This window comes from Pseudorca crassidens, chromosome 9 (assembly GCF_039906515.1).
Source record: "Pseudorca crassidens isolate mPseCra1 chromosome 9, mPseCra1.hap1, whole genome shotgun sequence".
Classification (NCBI taxonomy): Eukaryota; Metazoa; Chordata; class Mammalia; order Artiodactyla; family Delphinidae; genus Pseudorca; species Pseudorca crassidens.
The window spans coordinates 51,841,588-51,855,771 of record NC_090304.1 but is presented as its reverse complement, the minus strand read 5'-3'; the positions used below and the strand labels follow the sequence as shown (position 1 = coordinate 51,855,771).

The 14,184-nt window shown below is 36.3% G+C and overlaps 1 protein-coding gene across 4 annotated transcripts in view; it reads left to right on the top strand.

Moving 5' to 3' along the window:
• The window catches only part of FCHSD2 (FCH and double SH3 domains 2), a 292,291-nt gene that overhangs the window by 1,816 nt on the left and 276,291 nt on the right, over nucleotides 1-14,184 (top strand). For all 4 annotated transcript variants that reach the window (XM_067750247.1, XM_067750245.1, XM_067750246.1 and 1 more), the window contains exon 2: nucleotides 94-191. In XM_067750247.1, coding sequence (XP_067606348.1) covers nucleotides 94-191 — 98 coding nt within the window. The remainder of the gene's footprint in view (nucleotides 1-93; nucleotides 192-14,184) is intronic.

Sequence of the window (14,184 nt, the reverse complement as noted above, 5' to 3'; positions counted from 1 at the left end):
GTTATATATTCTGACAAGTATTTCGTATTTTCAAGTAATTTTTTTTATTGTTGAAGTTGTAATAAGGCCTCATAAATATATGGTATATTTTAGGTGAAAGTTACACAAGAACTGAAAAACATTCAAGTTGAGCAGATGACAAAACTTCAAGCCAAACATCAAGCAGAATGTGATTTGCTTGAAGATATGAGGTAAGGTTATAGTAAATAGTTCGAGAATTTCTGTATCTCTATTTCAAACAACCTTTGCATTACCAAGCCCCAGGAACTGATGATGGAATTTCCTTTTGGATTTCCTGCTTTAAGGCTGTTAGAGCTTTGACTCAGCTAGAAATTATAACTGGAATTAACACAATACAAACTTTTTTCCTTTAGTGGAGAAACCTATAACCTACACATACTATTATGAAAAAACAAGGTTCTTACAAATTTATCAGTCAGATTATAATCACTGAAATAGAAATTCTTATTTAAATAATTTTTCTGCTAAATTTCTTTCTACATTTATTGACCTTAACGATTTCACGTGGAATTTTAAACTGACACATGGTTAATGGTTAATATCTGGGGGTGAGCCAGTCAATCTCAGATGATTATTAGAACATGATAAATATAACTTTGTCTTTGAACATTAAATTTAGTGGGAAATGTGTTTATCATATTTTATCATTAAAGTGACTTGTATCCCTATTCAAGATAACTTCTAATTAAAAAGATAAGACATCTTGCCAGCCTTGTGAAAGTCAATGTCTTTCTTTATAGAAGTAATCATGACTCATTTTATTGAAAGAAACACCACTGTTTTAACAATCCTATAGTACAAACTGACAGTTTAACAAACACTTTTGTAAAGGAAAATGATTTGCATGTTGAAACAGAGTCGCTGCAATTATTTCCCTTTATTAATACATTTATTAAATTGGAATTGGGTCTGTAAGCCTCATCAGTTACTTATTTTTTCCTGTGGTGCACAACCTCATGTTGGTTTCATGAAAAATATTAACTATATGTTATTATAATAAAACTATATGTGTTTGGATAGCTGAATTGTTCGTAGCCCAAAGATTTTTACTTAGAGTTCCTTTTTCCCCCCCATATTTAATTTAGATACTAAATTAATATTTCTACTATTTACATATCTTTTCAGGGTTTCTAAGGCATATTAATTTAGACTCATCCAAACTTGGATATACCAAGATCATTGTTTTCTGACTGAAAACTACTCTATTTTTTTTTTAACTTTTAATTTTATATTGGCGTATAGGTGATTAACAATGTTGTGTTAGTTTCAGGTGAAAACTACTCTATTTTAATTCTGCATTTGTTTCTTTGTTTTTCTTGTGGACACAGGGAAATTTTTAGACTTAAATAATTCCTGTGCAAGACACCTGAAACTTTTCATATGGTTACAAATTAAGCTTTTAATATTTATTAAGTGAATGAAGGTATTTTATATTTTAGCAGTTTAGGAAGGCAAAATTCGTTTGTAAGTAAAGATCCTCTGTGGGGTATGGATAGTCAGTAGTCATTAAGTCCTTTTGATTATGTTCAAAAGACCTCTTGTTTGCATATTCTCTATTTCCCCTGTTGCTTGTACCTTGACTTACGGTCAGCCACATGGACACGTCACTGCTAAGTTGATGTAGATTGCTGCTCCTGTTGCTACTGTTTAGTTGTTTGTATTATTTCTGACTTCATCACATTTCACTAGCGTTGTTGCGGTAATATCCTAATTATTACTGTAGTGTTCTCATATCTTCCACCTCCCAATCTCTCCTTTTAAATCTGTTTTCCACGTTGTTACCAGTTAACTTTCTAATAATTGTTTATTTATTTATTTTATTTTTTTAAAAAATTAATTAATTAATTATTATTATTTTTGGCTGCGTTGAGTCTTCGTTGCTGTGCATGGGCTTTCTTTAGTTGTGGTGAGCAGGGGCTACTCTTTGCAGTGCCCGGGCTTCTCATTGTGGTGGCTTCTCTTGTTGCGGAGCATGGGCTCTAGGCTCGTGGGCTTCAGTAGTTGTGGCATGTGGGCTCCGTAGTTGTGGCTCACGGGCTTTAGAGCGCAGGCTCAGTAGTTGTGGTGCACGGGCTTAGTTGCTCTGTGGCATGTGGGATCTTCCTGGACCAGAGCTTAAACGTGTCCCCTGCACTGGCAGGCAGATTCTTTTTTTTTTTTTAACATCTTTATTAGAGTATAATTGCTTTACAATGGTGTGCCAGTTTCTGCTTTATAACAAAGTGAATCAGTTGTACATGTACATATGTCCCCATATCGCTTCCCTCTTGCATCTCTCTCCCTCCCACCCGGCAGGCAGATTCTTAACCACTGCACCACCAGGGAAGTCCCTCTAATAACCGTTTATTACGTATCAGGTTCTCTGTGATCTTCAGGATAAAGACCAAACACTTTGTCATAGCACATGTGGCCCTTTGCAACCTAGGTACAAGCTACAAGCTTCATTTCCTGGCTTAGTTATTACCATTTCATGCCCATGCATATCCTTTCTCCTTATTCCCCCTGCCCTGGCCACTTAGGACTTCTGGTTATCTAATTGTATTCTCGACATTCATGCTTTTGTGCCCTCCTAATTTTCATCTGACAAATTCTGGTTACCACTAAGTTTGCAAGTTTGATCTTCTCTGTGATCTCAAAGAATTTTGATTTTGTGCATGCTTCTGGCTTCCCCCCTCATGTGAATTCCTTGAAGTCAGAGGCTAAGTCTTATTCATTTTTGTATATTTGTACCCTTTGTAAACAGCTGGCAGAATTGTTAAATGAATGTAACTGGTTATATTTACATGCAGCTTATTTGTGTTTAAGTGAGATATTTTATAAGCTCTGTTTGTAGGTGGCTGTAGTGGTGTCTGTTGAGCTTGTGTTTTAATTTGATTCATGTAGGCACTTTAAAATGTACTGTGGCTATTTGATGTAGAGTATATCTGTATTTATATATAATATGTAAATACAGAGACTGTTGGTGCTCCAAGGATTCATGGATTCTTTATTATTTTAAAGGAGTCAGTGTGTTTTTCTTTGTATTAAATAAATGGGATGAATCCCTTTATTCCTATATAGTTGTGAGCAGAATACTGTATTACCTCCTAAAACATGAGTTTAGGTTTCTGATTTGCTCCCCCCCAATGGTAATACTGAATTGGAAATTGAAAATTTTTACTCTCAATATTCATAACTTTAATTCCTTGAGGAGGAAGTGGTCTGGCTTTGTTGATTTGTCTTAGCAAGTGGAATGACCTTATAAAAAAATTCATTAGAAATCTCTGAACTTGGATTTTTATATGTATTATGTTGTAAAGCATCTTGCCTGCTTTTCCTTTTTTGAGGCTCTCACCACCTTCCTTCCCAAAATCCCACAAATAGCTCTCCTTCTCACTGATGCACCCCCCACCAGTGTTATGCTCAATTTCAATTAGTATGAATTCACCCCTCAAAGTGCAAATACCTTTAATTCTTGACATAAAGAAGTAAGTAAGCAGAGAGAAATTTTTTGACTTTAAAAAAAGTTAAAAAAAAAAAAAAGACCACAACACATTAAGCTGTAAATAGGAAAATTTTATTCTGGGTTATGGCTAGTTCCCACTCCCCTCCCCCCTTCTCATCTTCTGGAATTTTGAAAGGAGATCAATTATGATATAGTTTTTTTCCTTTGCTCTCTTCCCTTTCTTCAGTTCATTTGAGTTCCAGGGGTGCATGTAGAAGCTGGTGTGTTGGAGTAAAGTATGAGAAGGAAAGATAACTTATTTGTTGTTAATCAGGGACATTCCATGCTTTGGGGAGATTTTTATACTGAAGTGTTTCCTGTTGACTTTTGCTATCAGCAGTAGACTAGCATACTTTACTTTCTTTTTCGTTTATTATTTTTTATTCTCTCTTTGCTTTCTAGGGCCACTTATAAATAAGTTTCTAAATACTAGAGCCTATGTGTTGTGTATTAATATAATGTATTTCTTGTTTATTCTTATGATGTGCTAACTCGAGTCAGTAAAGAAAGTTCTTTGCAGGGATGCAGAATATAAAGAATTACCTTCTTAGCAGACATTTTTAGGTCATTATATAATATTGAAAAGTCATAGAATTTTAGAGTCAGGTGGATACTGTGATGTTTGCTGATTTTATAGATGAAAATGGAAACCGAGACAGTTGATAGGAAGTGAATCATATTGAGGTGGACTCTTCAGTTATTTCTCCTAATTTCTAGGCTAGTGTACTTTCCCCTGTATCTGTATTTCCCAAGCTTCTAACCAAGGAACTCATCATGGCTCCCATTTTTGGAAACATTTTGCATATCAAAAAGTACATTTTTGTTTTATTTTTCACTTTTCATATACTGAGCTGTCAGTCAGCTTTGAGTCAGTATTTTAAAACTAGTAACATGAGTCCAGCCAAAAGCAAAGATACTTAAACTTTACCTCAGAGCAGGTTGAGGGTATGTGTGGTTTCTCACAGTTGTTCTGAAAAATTTAACCTGGCTCAAGAAGCATTTGTCCTTTCTTTGCAGACATCTGGAGGTCTAGTGACCTCAAGTGAGGAATTGCTATACTATATGTTGCCTTCTCTAAACTGTAGGTTCATGGGAGTCACTGGGGATTGGATTCTGAAGTCTGTTGATGGAAGCTCTGAGACTTTTTTTCATTGTCTCAGAGACCTTTATGTCTAAAAGGGAAACTTAGAGGTAATCTGGTCTAGAGGGTTTTTTTAAAAACAGGTTTATTGAGATCTAATTCACTTGCCATCCAATTAACCCATTTAAAGTTTTTTTGTATATTCATAGGGTTTTACAACCATCACGATACTTTAACTTTAGAACATTTTTGTCCCTCCTACAGGAAACTACCTATTAACAGTCACTTCCCATCACCTTATCCAGCCTTAAGCAATTATTACTTTCGCTCTCTGTAGAAGCAGAATCTATATAAATGGAATCATACAATTCCATTTATGGAATACAAAGCCAGTCTTTGGTGACTGGCTTTTACTTAGCATAATGTTTTCAACTTTCATCCATGTTATAGCATCAATACTTCATTCCTTTTTTATTGCAGAATAATATTCCACTGTATGGATATACCACATTTTATTAATCTGTTCCTCAGTTGATGGACTTTTTTGCTATTATGAATAATGTTCCTTTGAGCAAATTTTTCTGTGGACTTATGTTTTCATTTATCTTAGGTATATACCTAGTAGTGGAATTGTTGGGTCATATGGTAACGGTATGTTTGACTTTCTGAGGAACTTTTCAAACTGTTTTCCAAAGTGGCTGTACCATTTTATATTCCCGCTAGCTATAATGTATGAAGGTTCCAGTTTCTAAACATTTTTACCAGTGTTTGTTATTGTCCGTCTTTTGATTATAGCCATTCTAGTAGGTGTGAAGTGGTATCATATTGTGGCTTTGATTTGCATTTCCCTAATAGCTTATGAAGTTGAGCATTTTTTTGTGTGCTTAATGGCTATTTGCATATCTTCTTTGGAGAAATGTCTATTCAAATCCTTTGCCCATTTTTTAATTGGGTTATTTGTCTTTTTCTTATTGAGTTGTAAAAGTTCTTTAAATATTTATCTTATCAGCTATATGATTTGCAAATATATGCAGTATTTGCAATATTTTTCCCACTCTGTGGAAGAATCACCTGAGGTAATTCTTATGTGCCCTAAATTTTGAGAACCAATGAAGTGGTGAAAAGAATAAGGACTTTGAAGATAGACCAGAGATTGAAACTCAGCTCTGTCACTAATGCTGGATAATCTAGGACAAGTTACTAAGGTTCTCTGAGCCTCATATTTCATGTATGTAAAACAAGGTTAATGCTTACCTTTTTGCTTTTCTGTAAAAGTTAAATGAGATAGGTGAAATGCCAAGCATGGTAGATATTCACCATTGGTAGCTATAGGATGTTGTCTTATACAAGGTAACAAAATAAGTTATTGTGTTTTATTAATTCTAAGAAGCACATTTTTTTTTACATTCTTATATTTCTGAAATCCGGTTACATCTTACAGTTGCTTTTGGTTGTGATGTGTTTGTCCTTGTCTCTTCGTGCACAGAACTTGCAGAGTAGTTAGCAGCAGGCTTGGAAGAAAATCCCAGAGATAATGGTTTGAATACAAATGTTGGATCACCCAGGCTTTTGTAAAATAAATAAATTTATTTATTTATTTATTATTTTTGGCTGCGTTGGGTCTTCATTGCTGCGCACAGCTTTCTCTAGTTGCGGCGAGCGGGGCTACTCTTCGTTGCGGTGCATGGGCTTCTCATTGCAGTGGCTTCTCTTATTGCAGAGCTCGGGCTCTAGGCACGAGGGCTTCAGTAGTTGTGGCATGTGGGCTCAGTAGTTGTGGCTCGTGGGCCCTAGAACACAGGCTCAGTAGCTGTGGCAGAAGGTTTAGTTGTTCTGCGGCATGTGGGATCTTCCTGGACCAGGGCTTGGACCTGTGTCCCCTGCATTGGCAGGTGGATTCTTAACCACTGTGCCACCGGGGAAGCCCCCCACCCAGGCTTTTGATGGCACAGAGGATGATACTGTGTGGAAAAACAGTAATGACTGATTCAAAAGTGATTCAGAAGAGTTTGAGCCTGAGTGTGACCAGTTTATGCACCAATTTATTCATTTACCTTTTAAAAATTGTGCACAAGAGTAATACATGCTAAAAATCTAATTAATGGGGACTTCCCTGATGGTCCAGTGGCTCTATGCTCCCAATGCAGGGGGCCCGGGTTTGATCCCTGGTCAGGGAACTAGATCCCACATGCCACAGCTAAAGATCTCGCACACTACAACTAAAAGATCCAGCATGTCGCAACGAAGACCCGGCGCAGCCAAATAAATAAATAAATAAATATTTTAAAAAAATCTAACAAAGTTTAAAAGAGCTCTTTTAATAAGTATAAATAAAAATTGTATCAATAAGTGATAGGGTATTGTATCAATTTAAATGGCAGCATTTTTTCTTAGTGGAACATAATGTGACTTGCAATCAGTGGAGTTTTAGATATGATGAAAGTTGGAAGTAGCAGGTCAGGTGCTGTACCCTGGTCTTCTTCATTCATTCAGCAATCATTGTTTCTCAATCCAGTATTCTTTCAAATTAGAACTTGATGTAAATCATGAGAGGGAGAATTTTTTAAACAGAGTCATATGGAATTAAACTAAGGAGTAATAATGAAAGTTACCCACCACTTGGGTTAAGAACAGAAGTATTGAAGAATTTTTATGTGCCCTTTTCTTTGATTTGGTCTTTTTAGCCACACCCAAGTATATACGTATGAGAGGTGGTGAAGATGATGAGTGGTAAGGTAGCTGATCACAGCTACTGGAATGAGTACCAGCTTAGAGATATACAACCTGGGTACAAATCCTAGTTGTTAATCTTTATTAATTATGTGAATTTGGCCACAAGTAACCACAAGTTACTTAAACTTTAGTGAGCCTCATATTTCTTATCTGTAAAATAATGATAATTATAATACCTTATGGGGCTATTTTGATAATTAAAGTAATGCACATAAAAGCTTTCTTGCATAGTGTGTGGAACATAGTAGATGCTCAACAGATGCATGTGGACTGTAATTTTGTTAAGTAATTGAGAATATCTGTTCAGAAATTATGGTCTTTGACTTACTCATCCTGTAAAGAGTTAACCTGTGGGTTAAAAAATGTAATGAACCTCGAAGATAAACTGTTCAAGTAATACCAAAGAATTTTCTTCACTAAGTTCAGCAGCCTTAGGTACCTTCCATCTTTCTGTGTGTTGATAATGATTCTCCTTATGATTGCTGGATGGCATACACAGTTCCAAGCATGCTATTCTCGTACAACATGAGGTGGAAAAAAAGAAAGGTTTGCAGTTTCTCCTCACGCAAAATTTCCCTCTTTACCTTCCCTCCTTTCCTTCTACTAGGGAAGACAGTTTCTACCAGAAATTATCCCAGAAGACTTTCCCTTGTATCTCATTGGCTGAGTTTGCTTCATATGCCCCTGCAGCCTAGCTGCAAAGGAGGCTGGGAATGTGATTACCTTCTTGGAGAGGTGGTCTTTGCCAGTAAGAAATAGGTATTGGTTGCAGTAATATGGCTTTTCCACGTTACTGTTTGCCCTGTTTGCCACAGGGACCCATTTCTAATTTATTCCTAGTGTTTCCCATAAAAGTGTAAAAAGTGTGTTGACTTTAGATTATGAAAGATATAGCTAGAATTTCACTTGTCCCAAGCAGATTGGGAATAAGAGACTCCTTAGAAACCATTTGTATCCCCTCCTTTCAACTGCTTTTAAGTTCAGTGTCTTAGGTTGGGAGTAGGTTTTTGTATTTACCGTAGGTAATGGGCCAGTAGGCCAATGGCCTCTTAGGATTCTCCTGTTAAGAATACTTAAGAGTGTTTAAATATCTTGCCACTTCTGGTTTTCTGATAATTTGGGGAAATCGTGGTCTAAGGGCCCTCCAGGTAGTTTCATTTTTGCTGAACTCCTTTTACTTCTCAGGTGAAAGTGTTAATAAGTAGTAAAGCGGCTAAACTGAAAGCAGGGAAGGACAAATAAGAGCTAGAATTACTCCTAGAAATTGAGGATTGGCAATTCTGTCATGAAAGTGTAGAGAATGAAGCCTTTTACCTGAGGAGGCCTGTGGTGATAAGTTGATGTTTTTCTTTGTAAATTCTTCGAATGTTCATTTGAATCCCACAGATGCTGTCTGTTTTGTTGGTGTCAATCTTCAGGAATGATCTGATGCATAAGCAGGAGTTAGAAAGTCCGGTTTGTGCTGTTGGCTCTTCAGTGACTAATTTGGGAACTAGGCACAGAAATGCAACCCTCTAGTTTGTTCCATTGCTGCAGATTTCCTGTCATGTGTTGGTCAGGACTAACTTAATAGAATCTTAGCTGATATTTTTATTTCATTTTATTGTTTCCTCACAGTATTCCTTGGTCATGCTTTAACATTCCATTTGATCTCCTTTTTGGCATTCATGTATGAGTGTCTTGTCATCCAGATGTTTTCTGTTTTGTGAACTTTGAAATAATCCCAATTCAAAAAGAAAATGTTATTTCTGGTGTTATGTAAAGTGTTACCATGTCTGTGGTCCCACAGGAAACAACTGGGAATATATATCCCTTGATTATATTTTAGTGTTATTTGTTTTCCCCCCATTGGTGGCTGGAGAAGGGGGCGAGAGGCAGAGACTTTTTATTGTATACCCTTTTTGGTAAGTTTTGAATTTGGAACTATGTGAATATTATCTACTCTTAAAACTAAAATTAAATGATTCAGTATTGGTGAATATTTTATTGCTTGTCTGTTAAAGATAACATACTATAAGAATTTATATTAGTTGATGCTAAAATGTCATTTTTGGCTTTTAGTTAGTTTTTAGTGAAGTTATTTTCATCATTAATAGACTTTACAGTTTATTTCTAATATATACCAAGTATTAAGAATACTTAATTCACAAACTTCATAAAATGATTGGTCTCAAGCTGGTTGTTGTTCAGAGTTGGGGAAACAGGCTCTGTGTATTACTATGTTCTTTTCTTTGTGTGTTGTGGAATTGTTTTGTCTCCAAACAAGCAAACATATTGGGTGGTTAGATTGATGTCCAGCTCAAATTTTATTTTAGTTAACTTTATTCAAAGGTTTTATATCAAAGTCATCATTTAACATATTGTTTCTATGGTAAAATGTATTTTGCATTATTAGCCAACTTTCTCCATGGGGAATTCTTTCATCTGTTTTACTCTAGAGGTATTTTATATACTAGTTTTCTCAGCTATATTGACCTAATTGAATATTTTTGGTATTCCATTTGCTTCCCTTGCATTTTTAGCTATATCTTTCTATTTTTCAAGTGGTGTTTTAGGTGTTACACCATGCATCTTTAATCACTCATTGTACACCTTGAGTTAATATTATACCATGCCACATAAGACACTTACAACAGTCCAGTTCTAATTACTCCATCCCAGACTTTGTGCTGCATACTTTATAAACCTCATAGTACAATGTTAGTTTTGCTTTAAACACAGTCATCTTTTAAACAGATTAAGAGAAGGAAAAAAACTTTTATATTTACCAGTTTTGACTCTCTTCCCTTCTTGAGACCAATACATAGGTTTGAGTTTCCATCTGGTGTCATTTCCGTTTCAGTTGAAGAACTTTCTTCAGCATTTCTAGTGCAATTCTGCTGGTGGCAGTTCTCTTAGCTTTCACTTATCTGAAAGTGTCTTTATTTCACCCTCAGTTTTGGAAGATAATTTTTGCTGGATATAGAATTCTGGATTGACAATTGGTCACTCCATTATCCTCTGGCTTCATTGTTTCCGATGAGAAGTTAGTTATTATTTATATACTTGTCTTGTCCTCTTGTATCTAATGTGCTCCTCCCCCCCCCTTTCTGATGGCTTTTTTCCTCCTTTTTATTGTTTTTCTGCAGTTTGAATGTGATGTGACTAATGTAAGTACCTTTGTAATTATTTTTCTTGGGGGTTCATTTAACTTTTTGGATCCATAGGTGATGTTTTTCAACAAACCTGGGAAATTTGGGGCTATTATTTCTTCAACTATTTTTTTCTGCCCCACTCTCTCTTCTTTCCTTTTTGGACTCTAGTTACACGTGTGTTAAACTGTTTGATAATAATCTGTGTTCTTCAGATTGGATAATTTTTTAAAAATTAATTAATTTATGGCTGCATTGGGTCTTTGTTGCTGTGCACGAGCTTTTCTTTAGTTGCGGCGAGCGGGGGCTACTCTTTGTTGTGGTGCTTTCCCCCCTGATTATGAGTCACGTTTCCTGCTTATTTGCATATCTAATAATTTTTGATTATTTGGACATTGTGGATGACACAGTATAGGATGTTTCGATTGCGTCATCTTTCTTTAAGGAGTATTGAGTTTTGGGGTTCCACTGAAAGCCTGTGTGTCCAAGGTGTGCAGCATTATCTCCACTCTGGCTGAATTGGAATTCCAGTGTGTCCCAGCAGTGTGCAGTTTCTGGTATCTGTTCGGCTCTCAGGCCTGCAGTAGTGACTCTCCTAGGCCTCATGGAGTCTCACCCTGGCTTATGTGTGGCCTAATACTCAGGCAAGGATGCTCAGGGAACCCCCATGCAGATTGCTGGGGCCACCCCTTCTCATTGTTGTCTCCTCTCTAGTACCCTGTCCTACAAATTCTAGCTTCTTCAGTAGCCCAGAACTGTGATCTCTGCATCTCAATTCAGTGAGACCATCATGCTTGGCTTAGGCTCCACTTCCCTGTGATGGAGTTGGGAAAGTGTCTCGGGCAGAAAGCTGGAGCAGATGTGGTACACACTTCCTTTGCTGCCAGTTTCATACCTAAAAATAGTAGAGTCATATATTTTGTCTAGTTCTATAGATGTTACTTGAGGAGGGCTAGTCTGGTACCAGTTACTTCGTCATGGCTAGAAATGGAAGTCTACTTCTCAGATGTATTGGAAGAAGATATTTAACTGATTATGAATTTATATATATTTAATATCTACCTAATCTAAATTAATCCTTTGCTTTTGGATATATGAATTTGGATATTACCTATAAAAATGTATGTATTCTGTAGCACAAACATTTTTTAACAGCTTCATTAAGATATAATTTTTATAAAAAGGACACGCTATGTAAAAAAAAAAAGATATAATTGATATATTATGTAATGCACTTATATAAACTGTATAATTCATTGGCTTTTGGTATATTCACAGAGTTGTGCATCTATTACGACAGTCAATTTTAGAACATTTTCATTACGCTAAGAAGAACCCTGCACCCCTTAGCCATTACCCTTCCCTTTTCCCCCCATTTGCCCAGCCCTAGGCAGCCACTAATCTACTTTCTGTAGGTTTATTTGTTCTGGACATTTCATATAAATGGAATCATACAATATGTGGTCTGTTGAGACTGTCTTCTTTCACTTGGCATAAGGTTTTCAAGGTTCATCAGCATTTTAGCATCTATCAGTACTTTATTCCTTTTTATTGTTTGGATATACACTTTTTTTTTTTTTTTGCTTTTTACTGTAACATTTTAAAATTGAGATATAATTGACATATAACATTCTTTTCAATTTAGGTGTAGAACATAAAAATTTGATATATGCATATATTGCAAGTGATTGCAGTAAGTCTAGTTAACATCTATCACCACACAGTTACAAATTTTTTCTTGTGATGAGAACTTTTAAGAACTTTTACTCTCTTAGCAACTATCAAATATACAATACAGTCTTGCTAACTATAGTCACCATGCTGTACATTATATTCCCAGGACTGACTTATCTTATAACTGGAAGTATGTACCTTTTGACCCCCTTTACCCATTTCACCCACTCTCTGCCTCTGGCAACCACCAATCTGTTCACTGTATCTATGAGTTCAATTTTTTTTTTTTTCTTAAAGATTCTACATGTGAGTAAGATCTTGTCTTTCTCTGTCTGAATTATTTCACTAAGCAAAATGTCCTCAAGGTCCATCCATATTGTCACAAATGGCAGGATTTCCCTCTTTTTTTATGGCTGAATAATTTTCCTTTCTGTGTATTTTTGTGTATACATGTGCATATATCGATATACATATCACATTTTCTTTATCTGTTCATCCATCCATGGTCACTTAAATTGTTTCCATGTTTTGGCTATTGTAAACAATGCTGAGATGAACACAGGGATGCATATATCTCTTCAAGAGAGTGATTTTATTCCTTTTAGATACATACCTAGAAGTGGAATTGCTGGATTATGTGGTAATTCTATCTTTAATTATTTGAGGAAACTTCATACTGTTTTCCATAGTGGGTGTACCAGTTTGCATTCCCACCAACAGTGTACAAGGGTCCCCTTTCCTCCACACTCTCACCAAACACTTGTAATTTTTTTCCTTTTTGATAATAGGTATTCTAACAGGTGTGAAGTGGTATCTCATTGTGGTTTTGATTTACATTTCCCTGATGATTGGTGATGTTGAGGACCTTTCGCTTATCTGGCCATCTGTATGTCTTCTTTGGAAAATGTCTATTCAGATTCTCTACCCAGTTTTTGTTTTTTTTTAATGTTTATTTATTTATTTGGTTGTGCCAGGTCTTAGTTGTGGCTCACGGGCTTCTTAGTTGTGTCAGGCAGGCTCCTTAGTTGCGGCCCAAGGGCTCCTTAGTTGTGCATGCAAACTCTTAGTTGTGGCACACGTGTGGGATCTAGTTCCCTGACCAGGGATCGAACCCGGACCTCCTGCATTGGGAGCTCACAGTTTTATCCACTGCGCCACCAGGGAAGTCCCTCTGCCCATTTTTTAATTGAATTGTTTTCCTCTATTGAATTGTATGAGATCTTTATATATTTTGGATAATAGTCCCTTATCAGATATGATTTGCAAATATTTTCTATCATTCTGTAGGTTGCCTTTTCATTTTGTTGATGACTTCCTTTACTGTGCAGAAGATTGATGTAGTCTCACTTGTTTATTTTTGCTTTTTTGGCCTTTGCTTGTGCCATCTATAATGTAAAATATTAAAGATGATAGAAGGAGGGTGCCATTTTCTGGTCATTCCTTGAGTCAGGCTTTACTCATTATTATCATTAATAATAATAATAATAATAATCTAATTCAAGGAATGACCAGAGGGTGTCACTCAAGAATGACAGTTCTTGGGCTTCCCTGGTGGCGCAGCGGTTGAGAGTCCGCCTGCGATGCAGGGGACACGGGTTCGTGCCCCGGTCTGGGAAGATCCCACATGCTGCGGAGCGACTGGGCCCGTGAGCCATGGCCACTGAGCCTGCACTTCCGGAGCCTGTGCTCCGCAATGGGAGAGGCCACAACAGGGAGAGGCCCGCGTACGGCAAAAAAAAAAAAAAAAAAAAAAAAAAAGAATGACAGTTCTCATGTTTTCCTAACATATGTATCTGGATCTGTTGGCTTTTTAGCTATATTTCTTTGCATTATTATTTTTTGTGGCTGCCCTGGTGATTACAATATACATCCTTAATTATTTACTGTCTATGTGCAGTTAATATTTTACCACTTCAGATAAATTGTATAAGTGTTATATCCATCTAGGTCCATATCTACCCTTCTTTCCTTTATGCTAAAGTGATTATTTGTAGTATATCTACACACATTATAAACCCCACAAGACAATGTTACAATTTTTGCTTTAAACTGATACATGG